The 16,531-nt window shown below is 48.8% G+C and overlaps 1 protein-coding gene across 10 annotated transcripts in view; it reads left to right on the top strand.

Annotated features, from left to right (window-relative positions):
* Positions 1-15,712, top strand: part of NFYC (nuclear transcription factor Y subunit gamma) — a 100,534-nt gene extending 84,822 nt beyond the window's left edge. For 9 of the 10 annotated variants that reach the window (XM_027864534.1, XM_027864531.1, XM_027864528.1 and 6 more), the window contains 5 exons: positions 2,644-2,820; positions 7,089-7,247; positions 10,991-11,098; positions 13,285-13,344; positions 14,847-15,712. In XM_027864534.1, coding sequence (XP_027720335.1) covers positions 2,644-2,820; positions 7,089-7,247; positions 10,991-11,098; positions 13,285-13,344; positions 14,847-14,966 — 624 coding nt within the window. In that variant the 3' untranslated portion in view covers positions 14,967-15,712. The remainder of the gene's footprint in view (positions 1-2,643; positions 2,821-7,088; positions 7,248-10,990; positions 11,099-13,284; positions 13,345-14,846) is intronic. The other variant, XM_027864526.1, reaches the window with a different exon arrangement.
* The last annotated feature ends 819 nt before the right edge of the window (positions 15,713-16,531 follow it).

Here is a 16,531-nt window from a genome sequence, read left to right as displayed (position 1 = left end):
CCCAGCTGACAGGTTAACGTCTATTATTCTGGGGAGAAGGGGCCAGAGGTGTCACTGTTATGTTGCTTTGGCAACAGAGGTTACAGAATGGAAATAAAAGACTGCAGGCCTCTCTCCCTGTGCCCCAATTTAAACAGGTTCAGGTTTAAAGTTGTTTCTGCCTGGAGCACTGTGATACATAAACCTCCAAAGCCCCCTTTATGAAGGCAGAAAGCTATTTCCTTTGTGTACAAGGGTTCACTTTGGAATCAAGAGTGTTACAATCCTTCCAGCAGGCTCTTCAGCTGTCAGGGCACTTCCCAGTGCAGGGGGGAGCAACCCACTCTGGGATTTGGGGCCTATCCCCTTCAGTGTTCATGAGGCTGAGGCAGACTTTGTTGTCACAGATCGCCTCAGACATATGAAAGACAAAGCAAGACAGCTCCCCTTTCCATCAGAATACACTGCCATCTTCCCCAGCTTCAGATGTTCCAGTATGCCCTTGCTGGAAAAGCCAACCCCAGAGAGAGGAGAGGGACAGTTTTGGGGTCATACGTTAATAACCAGGCCACCATAGCCGGGTCAGAAGGTTTGTGGCCTACCTTGAAACAGACACTGACTTTGATACTTGGAGAAAGTTGTGACTTTTCCCAGATCATAGCTTTTCCTTTTTGTTCCCTTGGGACATGAGCCACTTTCTGGGTAGCAGGCACATAGTCCATTGCTGAGTGGTATACAGAGCCTTTCTTCTTTAGAACTTCATTGTCATTTACCAGCACAGGTCCTCACCCTTGTATCCCCTCCTGTGACAAAGACTACCAGTTACACATGTTTGCAGGCACATGCTTAATTCCACACTGTTGTCTTCCAACTGTGTGTCAGTTCTTTGGAGGCAGGATTTCCCAAAGCCTTCCCTCTTTGGTAGGAGAGGCAGCATGGGTCAGCAGAAACAACACCGGGTTTGCCTGCAGGTGACTCACTTCTGTCCCTCTACACCTTACGTGACCTTGTGCAAATCACTTTGTTTCTCTGGGCCTCCATTTCTACCCTGTACAACGAAGGGATTGAGTCCTCGCTTCTGGATTGTTGGAGCTTGCACTTCATTGGCATCACGGTTGTGATCCCAGTGAACCCTCCATTGCATGGATTCCATGAGGCATGGAAACTCTGAAATGCTTGGAGGGGTGGAGGGCCAGGGTGGGAGATGGGGACTGTGCAGCAGATTAGGAATGTCTCTTCTGCCTTGAAGAAGGTATTTTCTTCTAGTCTTTCTGTTCAGGAACATGTTTTTTTTAATTGCAATGTCCATTATTCTAGAACAGGGACTCTTAACCTTTTTTGTGTCATCATGGTACTCTGGTGAAGCCTATGAACCCGTTTTCAGAATGGTTGTTTTTAAGTGCAAAAAATAAAATACATAGGATTTACAAAGGAAACCAATTAATTTGCAATATAGTTATCACATTTTTTTTTCTTTAAATCACAGACCCCAGGTTAAGAATTCCTGGCCTAGATTAAGCTAGTGAATTAATGAGGTAATGTCTTTATTTGACAGATTTTAGGTAGTGATTCTTTGGTTTCTGTATCTCTGTGAAGCTTTTATTGTTGTTCTTGTTAGGGTCTAGCACAGGGCCCCACCTTCCCAGAAATGTTGGTGGTGGACTCTGGGCTACCTTTTGTTTTCTCAGTGGCAAGGCAGCCCTGGACTCTTCGGGAGACAACCATGCTGTAGTGTGTGTAAACATCCTACACTCTCAGCTGTGAGCTCAAGGTGGCTGGGAGAGGGCTGTTTACTCCTTCTGCCATGGAGAACCCCAGATGAACTTCGTGAGAAGATAGCCCTCCCTGTGGGAGGGGGCAGAAGGGCCTGACCAGAGGTACTGCACGCCAGCAAGGGTGGGTCAGGCCCTGGCTGGAAGGAAAGCCATTCAGCAGGTCCCTGGACAGTGCTTTCATGGTTCAATACAGTCAATTTAGTAAACATTTATTAAGTGCCTGCTTGTGCAAGCCCCTCTGCTGGAATCAGGAAAGAAATGTGGGTTGTGATTGCCTACAGTGAAAAAAGAGCTCTAGAGAGCAGGCTGCCGTGGGCTTTGCCCTGACATTGGGCTTGCAGAGCTGCAGTGGCCCTGTGAAGCAGTGAGTCACCGAATCCCACCAGATGAGTGGAACTCTTTGCCATTCTTGCTGCATCAGATTGAGTCAGTACTGTTCTTTGGATGGGTTAATACGGGAGAAAAGGATGAGGCATCAGCGCCACAGTGCTTCCTGAGCACCTTCCCATTAGCACTTCGATGAGATAGCAGGCCTCAAGGATGCTTACTGACAAGTCCGCCTGGTGCATGGGGTTTAGCTGCAGTAATTATTTGCAACTCATCATGAAATGGGTGATTATGCTATACTTCAGAAATTTGGCTGGGTGCTTTGTGGGGCCTTTGAAATCAGTTATTTTTAGTTTGATTTAGCCTAGCCAGGCTCTTGGAATTCCACTCTCCCTTGTCTTTAGATGTGGAGAGATCAGCATCAGGCAGGGAATGTGCCGAGCGTATTGGGTAAAGAGTGGAAATTCACCAAGACGGCGGCCACTGCTCTGGCTCTTGCAATTGCTGTTTGCTGAGTGTGTCACTTTTTTCCCTCTTACCTGGATCTGCTTCCACCCCACAGGAAGAGGTGCGCCAATCTGTGACTCCCGCCGAGCCCGTCCAGTACTACTTCACATTGGCCCAGCAGCCTGCAGCAGCTGTCCAGGTCCAGGGTCAGCAGACTGGCCAGCAGACCACCACCTCCACCACCACCATCCAGTCAGGACAGATCATCATTGCCCAACCTCAGCAGGGCCAGGTCAGTGAGCCAGCCATGTTTAGGTTGTCCAAAAACCCTTTTCCCTGGACTCAAAAGTCATTAGTTACTATGTTGTTATAGGGAGAGGGAGGGAAATGGAGAAGAAAGATTGGCTGCCTAGATACAAAAGATAGTCACAGAAAACACTGAATCTCAAGTGTGGGAGGGGGCCTCAGAGGGCATTTAGTCCAGCCTATTGCTGAGCAGGAATCCCCTCTTAGAATGTCTCTGGTCACCCAGAGCTGAAGAAGCCAACACCTCCTGAGGCAGCCTGTTTTCGTTGTGATAGGAAGTTTTCTCAGGCTGAGCCAAAATGTGCCTCTCTGCCTTTTCCACCCATTATTCCTGGTTCTGCTTTCTGGGGCCAAGCAGAACCAATCTGATCCATCTTCCACATGACAACCTTTCAAATACTTGAAAACAGCAATCGTATCCCATGGGCTGCTTCCAATCCCCACCTACTCAGCTGCCCTGGGCCACCACAGTCTTCTCTCCTTGAGGTTAAAATCTGCCGTTCCTTTAACTGATTCTTATTATGGAGTTGTCCTGCCCCCTCAAAATTCTGGAGCCCTCCTCTGGATTGGCTCAGTTTATTTAATGGCCCTCCTAGTGTGGTGTCCAGAACCAAGCATAGTGTCCCAAATGGGATCAGACAAAAGCAGAAGATGAGTCTTCCTGAGTTTCAGTCCCAGCTCGGACACTAACTCCTTGCCTGGGGAGCCTCCATTTTTCCATCTGTCAAATGAAGGAGCTAGGTTAGGGGATCAGAGCTTCTGAAAATGTTATGGGGCCCACGTGTAGAGTTGTGCTGTCTGTGTAGAAAAAGTTAAATGGAGACCAGGCTTACTCTCTGGGAGCTTTCATTCCAGAACAGAAACTCAGACCCTTGAAAGGAATGACAACCAATGCCAGCTTCCCTCCATTGCCCAACCCTGCTGGTGTCAGTCAGCTGGCACTTGGCATCCTGAGGCCTGGTGAGAGGCCATAGAGGAAACTACCTCAGCTCCCAGAAGGTGGACTCTCCTTCCTGGAGGCAGGGGTTTCCTGGGGCATTCTGTACTTATTCATTTTAATCTCTGATCCTTTTTATCCCAGAAAGCCTCAGTTCCCTCTGTTAAAACCTGAGGCTGCAGTGTTTGGGGCCACACTCACCTCCATTCTTTTCTTCTAAAGGCTGATCGTGGATAGTTATCCCAAGTAGTTTTCTCCGTAGCCAATTTAACCCAGGCAGCAGCACATACTACATATTAATACATAGTAGCAGAATTTACGTGAGACCTCATTTTCCCACAATGATTTAGAAATATCTCCCAAGGCTTCTGGAGAAACTGTCTCTGATAACATTTAGGCAGTGAGTGGTCAACAGATCACCCATGGCCTCTGCCCCCTTTGGCTAAGGGGCTTAGTTTATTGGCTGCTGAGGCCAAGAGGGCAGTCAAATATCCCTTCCCAGACTCTCTTGGTGCTGTTTCTACTTCTCCATTCCCACCCCCAAAATCTGAGCACCTCTGGAATTGTGGAGGTTTAACTGTATGTCTTCTTAATAAGCAAAATAAGTATATTCCTATAGAATTAGGGGCAAATTGTAGTTAACCCACATTATGTAGAACTTTGAAGTTTACAAAGTACTTTCCTATGATAGTTTTGTGATGTAAATTGTGTGTTTGTTACCCAGTTTCCATAGGAAGAAACTGAGTCACAGGGAAGCCGAATGACTTTTCCAGGGTCTCATGACAAGTCAGCACCACAGATAGGGTTTGAACTTGGCTCTCCAAGACCAGTGGCCTTCCCATTACACCACATCTACCACCCTAAAATTTCAATAAAGCAAATTCTGTTCTCCTGCAATAAAATTGGAAGCTATCACAGTGAACTTTCCCTATGCCTGGAGATCCCTAGATGCCATCTTTATAAGGTCTAGAACTTCCCTGCCCTTCTTCTGTTTCTGAGTGGGTGATTAAAGGATCTAAGGTTAGCACTGACCTGCAGAGGGAGTGAAGGCTTGGTGGATGGAATTCCTGGTAAGGAAAGTCCCCCTACCAGTGCAGATAGATTCCCTCCTGTGCCACTAGAATTAGAACAATTAGTGTTGACTGAATCACTCTCCTAGGGTCTCAGAGGCAGGACTGGAACCCAGGCTTCTTGTCTCCTAAGCTTTTTCTCTGTGCTGCCTCCAAAGCACTAACACCTTAAAGAATTATTTGTTGTCGTCGTCATCATCATCATCATCATCATCATCATCATCATCTCAGTGTGATTACTCTGGATTCTCTTTTGACATAATATTCCCAACACCTTAAGTTTCCATTAATAATGTTATGGATCCACTTATCAAAATCCTTCTTATATCTTACAGCTTTCAGAGTCTGTGCTTCCTCTCAGGAACAAGGGCACTAGGTTGTGACATCCAGCACACCACATGTGTTCATCTGAGAATTCCTAATGCTTCATGAAAGCTAGCATGGTACAGAGGACAGTGTCCTGGGTCACTTTGGGGAAGCCAGTTAACTTCTCCCACTTGTAGTTTCTTTGCCTGTAAAATGAGGGAGTCATGGTTTCTAGGGTTCCCGCTAGTTCTAAATCCAACATCCACTGTTTATGTCCAGTCAGTCACCCTGTTGGAGTGAATCCAGATCAGAAATTCTTGAACACTTGTTTAGTTAAAGCAAAGATGCTTTGAACTGGAAGGGGCTTTAGAAGTCATTATTTCTTCTCTCTCATTTTGCAGAGGAGGAAAAGGATCTTCTTAAGCTCTTTCCTGTTCACGTCTTACGTCATCAGCTCTCCCACGAAGATCCACAGGGAGGGGCTGGTCAGGGATCTGGTCTCCTGTCTCTTCCTACCACATGTCTAAGTTAGGGAAGGCACATGTGGTAGACTTAGGGAAGGGCAAGATTTGAAATCTTTTCCAAGCCAAAGCAACTCTTTCACCCTCTTGGATGAAGTTACTCATGCATCCATAGAATCTGAAATTGTCAGAGTGAAATGGGCCCAAGAGAGCATTTAGTCCAGTCTCCTAGTTTTATGAAGAAGGACTTGCTGAAGGACATTAGAGCTCAGCAAACTAAGTCCAGCTGATCTTCACTGCACTACCATTTGTTCATTCAACAAATCCAATAGATTCTTCCCATGTTGAGTGTTTGAACAAAGGCGTAGCCGCGGCAGCTCCTCCTCAGCCCTGGGCATAGGTGGACCCTGATGTGATTTGGCCACCTGAATGTGAAAGAAAGACTGAAGGAAAACCCTGTGAGACCAGGGCTCTGCACCTAGTAATAGTAATGATAGTAACAGCAGACATTTATGTAGACCTTTATGGTTCAAAAGTGACTATTCATTATTTCCCTTTGTCATCCTCCCAGCTCAGTAAATGTTGGCTAATAGTTTGAAATTAAAGGCACTTTTCAACCTAAGTTTTACTCTCTTTCTTTACCTTCCCCAGGTCTTATATGTCCGGTGGCATCAGTAATTTCCCTTGCATTTTGCCCAGGTGGTCACTAAGCTGGAACAGGAAAGGCAGCAAACATTTAGAGGACAAGATCCATTTGGAGACTAAAATGACTTTCTTAGAATCTTATAGTTTTTTTGTTTGTTTTTATTTGTTTGTTTGTTTGTTTGGTTGATTTTTTGGCTAGGCAGTGGGATTAAGTGACTTGCCCAGGGTCACACAGTGAGTAAATGTCAAGTGTCTGAGGTGGGGTTTGACTCCAGGGCTGATGCTCTGTCCACTGTACCACCTAGCTGCCCCAGAATCCTTTGTTTGAGAGCTCGAATAGACCTAGGAGATCATCTTCTCTTCCTTCAAGCAGGTATCACTTTTTATAGGTAGGGCAGCTAAGTCCCTAAGGAGAAATGCCTTCCCTATGATTTCTCAGCTTTGAAGGGGAAAGAGCCATGGGCCAGATCCTGCATCTTCTGACTCTTGGTTGATTGGTTTCACGTTAGGCTCCCACCCGAGGAGTGGGCCTGCAAGGTTTAATCCAGCCTGGAGAGGAGCAGTGCCAGGCTAGCTAGTAGCTCTGGGGTGACAGGAGAGTTGATTTTTCCTTGGGTTCAGGAGTCCTTGAATTGACCCAAGAATCAGGCTAACCTTCCTCTTTTGTTTCTGACTCCTGAGGCTTTGACTCTTTTGGTTTTTGACCCTCACTGGCAAATACACCAGTCAAGAGAAATGCAGTTGAGCAAAGAGTGTCTTTCCTGCTGTTGTTATTAGCCTTTAGGCCATCTTGCTGGCCTCCCAATTCAGCCATTTTCCTGTCCTTTGCCACCAGACCACCCCAGTGACGATGCAGGTTGGAGAAGGCCAGCAGGTGCAGATCGTCCAGGCCCAGCCCCAGGGCCAGACGCAGCAGACACCAAGCAGCACAGGACAGACCATGCAGGTGATGCAACAGATCATCACCAACACAGGGGAAATCCAGCAAATTCCGGTAAGCCTGTCTGTCCCAGAGGCTTTGAGAGGACCAGCCTCCCAGCCAGTGAGCTGGGGAGACGTCCAGCCCATGGCCCGAGGCCGCACAGCCGGCCCTTTGCATTAGTCCTCTAGATGGCTTAGAGAGAGGTGTCTGTGGAAGGCCATAAATACACTGGTTGCATATTCATGAGTCAGTTCCCAGTGGAGCCTCAGTAAAGTGTATTTTTGGCTTTCATTTAACTGATCCATTGCTTCAGTGTGGACTGATTTTTTTTTCCCCCTGTGCCACAAGTATCTTATTTCTGAGTAGGATTGGCTTTTTGATTTGTCCTCTCTCTGCTCTTTTCCTTCCATTCTGCCCTCCCCCGTCCTTTCTCCCCCCTCCTTGTTCTCTTTCTTTCCTTTCTCTTATTTTCTTCTTTATCTCCCCTCTTTTCTGCCCGTCTTCCATACTTCTTCCTTCCCAACTCCCCATTCCCTTTCTCTTTTCTCCCTTTACCTCTCCTCCCACCCCTCATCATCTTCTGGGTTGGTTACCTTGTGACTTAACAGTTCATTGCATTGGTCACTTTTCTACTAAAGGTATCTCTTATAGGCATAAAGTGATTTGTAGGAGTCCTTCCATTCCTTGCTCATCCAGGAGGAATTGTGGCTCATTTCAACCCATTTACATTGCGTTATCCTTACCTTTCTAGTTCCTTGTGATCCTCTGAGGGCACAGAGATTGGTGACAGTCAAGGGAGGGAGAAGGGAGAGAACAGGAGAGGACCATGGTGAGCCTCTGGATTCTGAGAATGGCCACCGTTCTCTCTGCATGCATACGACATCAGTGTTGATCCTATCCTGGGCACACACAGAGAGAAGCATGTGTGAGTAGATGTGTTAGCAGTTGGAACCTTTGCAGTGACTCTGGCCTCAAAGTGGCATAACCCCTATAGAGAGAGAGGTCTCCCATGGAAGATGAGGCGGTGGATTGAAACAGGTCTCAGAACGCATCCGATCTGAGTGGTGACCCATCCTCCACCAAGAAACCTTCATTCATGGGGGAACTTGAATCTCCCAAGGCAGCCCATTCCCCTGTTTGTACAACTCCAAAAATAGGCATCTCTGCCACTTCTGCCCATTGCTGCCAGTGCTGCTCTCGGGTGAAGCAGGACCAATCTGATTCCTTTTTTCTATGACAGCCCTTCAAAGACTCAGAGACTTGAGCCCCTTGGGCTGTGGTTTTGGCAAAGCTCTTCTTACCCCTGGTAGGGGTCATGAGACACTGTCATCGGGGCAGGGCGGTTAGCATGCTCAGCAAACATTCAGGGCCCAAGGGGAAGCTTCAGAGAAAATGAGGCAGGAAGGAAAGCCGTCCCACATGTAGAACTGAGAACGTTGCTTCATTTTGGAGTAATGGAAGGAGGCTTTGCCTTGAAGGGGATGTAGGCAAGTGTCCTGAAGATCTGGAACATGCCCTTTGGTGGAGAAGATGAAGGGGTTTGAGCCAGTGGTTTCACTGACACGAGCCTTCAGAGCAGAAACCAAGAAGAAACTTGGAGTTCCCCTGCAGAGTCTGCAGTTGGACCTTTGTCACGCCAGTAGTTTCTCAGATCACATCATCACAAATCCCAGCATCTCAGAGCCAAAAGGAACATCAGGGCATCTAGTGTCCTCCTTGGGCAGGATCCCTTCTTTGGGGGGAATCCCTTCTCAGCATGGTGCCTGGTGCATTGTGGGCTCAGTGAATGTCTGTTGACTGACTGACTTAAAGCATCCCCCAGCAAGGAGCCCTCACTTCTCCCTGAAGGCCTTCAGTCACTTTGTGACAGCTCCAGTAGTTCTGGAAATTCTTTCAAGTTGGCCCTGACACTCCATACTCATTACTTCCATTTCTGTCACAAAGGTCCTCCCTCCATGGCACTCTTTAGATCTTTTTCAGGCAGCCAGTGTGTTTCTCTGACACACACACACCCCCCCAGTCTGTCCAGCTCTCTTCCCAGCTCTGTGTTGGGACTTACAGACAATGACCTTATCAATCTTTTCTAATTGCCTTTTCGTCCTGGGACCCTACCCTAACCAGCTATGTTGCAGCAGATGAGATTTACTAAGCGTCCTCCACCTTTCCCCATGACTGAAGGAAACATTGCCTAGTCATACTAGCACGCTGGGGTTTGGACTAGGTTTTAGCGTGGTCAAGCTGCTGCCCCACAGAAAGCCTCTCCTCCTCCTCAAGCCTTGAGGTTTCCTGCCATTGGGCACAGAGTTGGGGCCAAGGTGACTCCTTGTGGCCCTGTCTAGCTCACTCTGGTCTTTGGAGCAAATGAATAAAGGCTGGTGAGCCCACGGAGGGCTCCTGGCGGAGGCATTAAAATAGCTTTGCAGATCTGAAGGCTCAGAGAAGCTGCCCGTTTCTTCTGCAGCTCTTCGCACCACCCTCCTCCCCTTCCCTCCCTCATCTGGGGCTCACAGCCTCCCCTTTCTTGCGGGAGAGCCTCTTATTTATTTAACCCCACAGAGGGCAGAGCACTGTCGCATCAGCACTTTTCCTGCTGAAACTCAGCATTATGTGGAGACCTTTGGAAAAGTGACATTCCCTGCAGGGGAGTTGGATCCTATAGGGAATTTAGGAAAGCTGCTCTTACATAACGTCCGTAGGAACCTCTCCTGCGCAGGTGAGTGGAGAGCCCAGGAGTATAGGCAAGCTGAATACGAATCACAGTTGTAACCCAACTGCTTTTCTAAAGTTGCCTGCTTTACCATATGTCTTTCTTTTACTGGGTGCATTCATTTCTATTTGTAGACGAATGTTTAGAGCTCTAGGATTAACTTCGGGTAAGAGTTGGGGTCAGAGTGTGTCCTCTCACTCTCTCGCCTCTCTGGCCCTCTGTTCATCTGTAGCCTATAGGGCATGATGTTTCCTTGGTTCACTGGAGCATAAAGAAGCTTAGTTAGGTGTAGGGCACACTCGGATCTCATTGCTGCACAGTTAGTATTTTTAAAAATCTGAATCACAAGCGTGTGTGAATCTCAAGGAGTTTTCAAATCTTTGCTTGCCCAGGCCAGTATGAATGTTCTGTGAAAGTCAGTTCATGGTTTGTTTGTGTTTTTTTTAATATTCACCCCTGTCTCTTCCCCACTCTCAACCCCCCATGCTGACATTTGCAATGTAGACCTAGGCAAACCTAGAAGGTCTGGGGCCCCTAAAAACTGTCTCCTCCAGCTGCTGTTACCCCTGTCCCTCTGGCCCACAGCACTCACTTTCTGTCTAGAGAGATATGGGTGTAGTTAGCACTAAGGTTACCGAGCAGGGCGATGGCCATCTTTGATTGGGTCCCTGGCAGACATTGGAGCTCTTCACAACATCAGATCAGTCAGCCCCCACCCTCAGCCTCCCTTGGGCTGGGGTAGAAAGGGAAAGGAGAGGAGGAGAGAAAGCCGCTGGACTCAGGCTGGTGGTAGTGGTGGGTCTTCTGCTCTGGAAAGGGTAGCCAGCTAGTGCAATATTTCTGGCAACTTAGGAGATTCTCTAGTTTCATTGAAATCACAAGAATAGCAGTTGTGCTGGGGCCATTTTATTTTTTCCAAAGTCAGTGAAACCCTCCCCGCCTTGCTCAGTCACTTCTTTTGCCTACTTTGACAGGCTCTGCCTAGGAAAAGACTGTCTGTGTTCCTGGACTGAGTTTTCTTTGGCTCTAGTTATGGAAATAATCACCTTCACATGCTTCAGGTTAACCAAGGTCTCTCTCTGTTTGTTTGTCTGTCTGCCCCATCTAGGTGCAGTTAAACGCCGGCCAGCTGCAGTATATCCGCTTAGCGCAGCCTGTATCAGGCACCCAGGTTGTTCAGGGACAGATCCAGACTCTTGCAGCTAGTGCACAGCAGGTCAGTACTGACACCGCTGGAGGCCAGAGGGGCTCCCTGGGGGAGGCCTCCTCCTCACTGGAATGACTTGGGCTTGGGATCCAGAGAGGCCAGCCTGCTTATAGCCCCCACTCTTTTAGTTGTTAGCATGGGCAATCTGGAACTCACAGAACATCAGGAACTGTAGGGTCAGAGTCAAACCTTGTGCAGAGGGGAGCGTCCCTAGGATGCCTGAGAGACACAGACCAGTGATGTGAGTCCATGCCCTAGGTTGGCAGAGTTGTGACAGGCTGCCCTAGCAGCTCAGTTGTGGCACCTCTGGGGAGCCTGTATCCCAGAACCTTTTTTATCTATTAGTAAGCCTGCTCAGACTGAATCTTCACACTTGGTTTTTGCCCTTATGGTAGGCAGATACCCCTCCACTGAGGAAACTGTTCTCCTTTCCTTCTCTAGTAGTTTTGGGATTTCCAAGCTCCTTGTTCATGGAGTCACAGGAACCTTGTCATGCCTAGGGGGAGAATCAAGGGCATAAAGAGTGGTAGCTTCCATTGACTTTGGGTTTGTCACTCGGGGCGAGAGAGGAGCAAGTGAAAGGACATGGCTTCCATGGATTATGACGGTGAAGGGAAGTGGCTGTGGGCCCATTGCTGGAGGGAGAAAGGGGACATTGTTAATGGATCCTTTTCCCTTGAACCCAAAAAAAGCAGCAATCGTTTGAGAACTGGACCTGTCTGGTACAATTGCATCTTTGGTGATGCATCTATTGACAGTGGTGACAGGCTTAGGTTTCTAGAGCAGGTCTCCAAAGATCTCATTTGGGGAAATGTAAGGAAGGAGCCAAAAATGAAGCTTCCAGGTTCTGAACAGCTCTGGGATGTTTAAAGAGCCCTTCTGCAAACCTGGGACCCTAGCTTAGCTTTATATCATGTTCTCCCAATTTCCTGCATTCAGACTGTTAAGATGCCTAGTCCTACTTCTATGTGCTTCTCAGCCTCCCCGAGAGAGCTGGTATTATGTTCTGGGAAGTCTCGTGTGTGTCTGTGTGTGTGTCTCTGTGTGTCTGTGTGTGTGTACCTGTGTATGTGTATACACACTGGGGGGAGAGGATATTCTCTGCTCCCCAGGGCTCAGCTTTCGAGAGCAGGGAACAAAAGTGAAGGAAAATTGGGGACAGTGTTTGAACACGTGTATGTGTGTATGTGGGCTGCAAAGATGTCTGGGAGGACATGCAGTTGGAGATATTCGTCACCACATTGACCCATTCAAGTCCCGCACAGGATCCTGGGTAGTACCAACACTTTACAGAAATTAAAGGCAAATTCTGTTTTCTTGGGACCATAGAATGCCAGAGATAGAAGGGACTTTAAGTATCTTCTGGTCCCACTTTCTCATTTACGAATAGAGAGGCCGAGGTCCAGAAAGTGGACGTGGCTTGGCCATCTACAACTAATGAGCATGGGACCTTCTGCCTGTTGTAGCAGCCATGGGAGCCTCCTCATGGACTGGAACCATTCTCCACTTGTCACAGCATCTCACATAGGCATAGGTCAATAAATTTGCTTTTAAGTTCTGTTCACAAATTGTTTCTCTTAAACCCACACCCTGATTTATTAATGTTAGCCCATGGGTAAGGGCAGGGTTGTGTGTGTCTGTGTAAGTAGTACCGCCCTCACCTTCATGTAGTCCTCCCTGCTTTCCTCTGACCCTTGTGGGAAGAGAGCAGCTCTAGGTTTGCTGCAAGCCCTCTTAGCCAAGGCCAGCCTGCTGACCTGCCATGCCCTTTCTGATCCCTATCCTGGAATCAGATGGAGAGAGAGAAAAGTGTCTGTGTGTCTGTGTCTGTAACCCTCTAAGGAAGGAAGCATCACTGTCCCCTTCCCCAGCTGCCTTATTTATTCTGCGGTCCTGCTCTAGCTTTGCCTACAGCCATAAGAGCTAGCCCCCTACCTTCTCTAGCATCGAGCCCACCCCCTATGAAAGTCATGTCCTCCGCCATCCCATTGGTTTGTTCAGACCACGTTGGGGTTGGAGGAGTATGCGGGGGTGATCACTGCAGGAATGGGAAGGCCCACCCTGGGGTGGTGCTTGTGTAATATGGCCTTGGGGGTTCCTCATAGAGAGCCTCTGGAGTCTGAGGTTGGGGCCTGCATGGCTGGGTCTTTGCCCGCAGCTCACTTGCACACCCTTCCTCTTTTTATTTCCCACAGATTACACAGACAGAGGTCCAGCAAGGACAGCAGCAGTTTAGCCAGTTCACAGACGGACAGGTAGGGTCATGGTCTCAGAGAGGGGAAGGGGTGGGAGGTTCCTTGGTAGGCAGCCATCGGCCTGGACAGAGCTTCAGAGCTGCCTGGGGGATGGAGTGATTACAGCAGCTGGGCTTTCCTTCTGTTAGAAACAAATGGTGGACTGAAATTACTAAAACAAGAAGAAGGTTCCCTGAGGATCCTTTAAGAACAAGACACACATCAGGATAATAGCTGGCAGGACTTAAGAGATCATCTGGTCCCATTATCTCATTGTTTAGAGGAGGAAACTGAGGCCCTGAAAAGGGAAGGGAGGACCTTGCCTTTCTGCCCCAGAGCCAGACCCTGGACCCTCCAAGCACATGCATCCCTGGAGTGTTTGAAGTGCCCATGGGCAGATACATCCTCTCCAGGTCACGCTTCCCTAACCCAGGAGCGAGGTACTTTGGCCTGCCCCAGACAGGCTGGGCCTGCCAGAGAGGGGAGCCTTTAGGCTGGGTCATCTTTTCTTCTCCCCTCTGGGGAGCGTCGAAGGAGTCATCGGGGAAGAGGAAAGAGGCAAGACCAGCTGGCCGGGCAGTGAGAGGGCTCCCTCAGCTGTCCTCAGAGAGTCAGGGACAAAGGCTTGCCTTGTGGTGGCTTCCAGGGTGGAGGTGAGCAAGAGCCGCATTCCTATCATTGAAGGAGGACTGGCTGTGAGTGATCCCATTTCTTTGGTGCTCTGAGGTTTACCAAGTATTTTTGTCATGACATGCCCTGTGAGGGATACAGGGATTGTTACCCACGTTTTATGGATGAGAAAACAGGCTCAGCAAGTTCAGGTGCCTTGCTCATGGTCACACAGTCAGGATCTGAAGCCAGGTCTCCTGACTCTTCAGTGCAGTGCCTTTCTACCCAGGCTGGCCTCCAGACCTAAGTGTCTGGCCTGGACTCACCTGAGGAAGCTGAATGGGAGAAGCACCCCGACTACAGAGGGCTTCCCAAGATGTGACCAACGGCTGGGCTCCAAGGTGGAGCCTTCGGTGCTTGTAGAAAAGAGAGTGGCCCTCAGCTTTGGGAACTAGTGTCTTCCCATGTCCACATCTCCTGCCCCTCCCCCTTCTCCGAGGGTCTGTGGTGGGTCCTGCATTTGGACTTGGGAAGGCAGGGGGGAAGAGGAGAGGAAGAAGGCTCCGTTCACAAGCAGTGTGTACAGAGGGGGCTTCTGTTGGGTTCTAGCGCTGCCACTTCGTCATCGTGACTGCTGGCACAGTGCTCCTGTGCCTTACCTTCCTCTCAGCAGAGAGAAGTCTGAGCTGTAGCCCTCTTCTCAGGGGCGCAGAGGGAGGCCGAGCTCCGAGCCACCCACAACGAGCCTGCCCCTGGGGCCTGGCTTAGGCATGGCCTTTTGGGTGCAACTGATAGCATGAGTGCAGGGCGCCAAGCCTTAAGGTGGGAGGGGAGAGGGTGGCATTCTGGGAGTGGGCCTTCTGGCCTAGACTGACGTTCCTCTGGGGTCTCTGCTTTCCTTCCTTTCCCTACAGCAGCTGTACCAGATCCAGCAGGTCACCATGCCAGCAGGCCAGGACCTTGCACAGCCCATGTTCATCCAGTCGGCTAACCAGGCCTCCGACGGGCAGACCCCTCAGGTGACGGGTGACTGAGCCCAGCTGGGGCCTCATCCAGCACAGCCAGTGCACGGGGCCATACAGACTCCATTTCTGCCACTGTGGCCTGGCTTGAGTGTCCCACCTTCCCCAGAGCCTCCCACGGGCAAAGACACTGGTGCACACAGCCCATGCTGCGGTCTAGGAAATCGCCAACTGAAAGATGCAATATTTTTTCATTTCCTTTTTCTTTTTTTGTTTTTTTTTTTTGTTTTATAAAGGAATCAATATTTCAGTATGTTGAGCTGTATGTCCAATGCTATTGAAATGGGAAATATTCAATAACATATTTATAACATTTTCTTGAGGTGTGGCTACAAAAGACTGCCCTCATCATGCCCCTTCTTCCCAAAAGCAGCTCTCCAGGTGTGGGAGTAGCTCCCACAACAGCTGCCTTAACCTTACTTGCCACCTCTGGCTAATGCACCCAATACCCTAGGTCACTGGGTGGTCGGTTGGCCGGTTCTCACCTGCCCCTGTCCAGAATGAAGCATCCACCTCTGGAAGCTGCAGGAACAGTTTTCGTGTTCAACGATGAACTTGCCTCCAGGCACAGTGTCTCATTTCTTCTGGACCCCCTCTGTCCCAGGGAAACTGGGGCTCTCCTCTTTTTTCCCTCCACCTGTCCACCCCCAATTTTCTCCCCTGAAGAAGCAAATGAATAATTATGCTCGTCTCCTTCGCTGCATGGACTTCAAACTGCATGAATTGAAATGCAATGAATAAAGCTCCTTTTTAGAGAATTTGGAGTCTGGGTTTCTGGGATGGGGGGTGGGGGTGCTGACAAGGCATTCACAGAGCTGGTGTGCTGGCGGTACTTGGGAAGGGAGGGAAACTATGCGCGGGCTTTCATCCAGGAAGCGATGAGGCACTTGGGGATTGTCCTGCTGCGGATTTGGTTTGAACCAGGGCAGAACAATCAGAATCTGCTATAGGGGTACCTTGCTAAACTCGTGCTGTGCCCCCCCCCCACCCCACCCCCCAGTTCCTCTGGAAGAAAGGTCAGGACCAGCTAGAGCTGAGCTAGGGCCTTTCCTCACCTAGGGGCTCCTCTGGACAAACCCAGGCCCACTCACCTTGCTGAATTTTCATTGAAATGAGGTAGTGGAATGTAGTAGAAATTCTAGAGCCATGGGTTATGAGTTTAGAATATCTGGTTTCTAGTCCACTTAATAAAATGTGACCTTGAACAAAGTCCTTTCTACTCTTTGGGCCTGTTTCTTCATGTGGAAAATGGGAAGAGGACTCTTCTAGATTGAATGTTCTAAGCAGAAGCCACCCCTCTATCTTCAGTAGAATTTCCTTTAAATTTTTATTCTAAATTTAGTAATAATAATAAATTTTTTACCCAAATAATCCCTTCCCCTTACTCTCACAAGCATCGGTTTCTTGAAAAAGGCTTATCAAAATCCCCAGGAGCTACATCCCTTCTTCCCTCCTCCATGGACCTATAGACTCACTCCATAAACCACAAAGCACTGGACAAGGAAATGGACTTCAACAGAGCTTCTCAAGGAACTTTAGTGGGATGAAGAAAGACTAAAACAAGGCTTCTCTGGGTT

Source organism: Vombatus ursinus, unplaced genomic scaffold (genome assembly GCF_900497805.2).
Source record: "Vombatus ursinus unplaced genomic scaffold, bare-nosed wombat genome assembly UNPS02014775.1, whole genome shotgun sequence".
In the NCBI taxonomy this organism is placed as follows: Eukaryota; Metazoa; Chordata; class Mammalia; order Diprotodontia; family Vombatidae; genus Vombatus; species Vombatus ursinus.
This window is presented reverse-complemented; position numbering and strand designations above follow the sequence as displayed.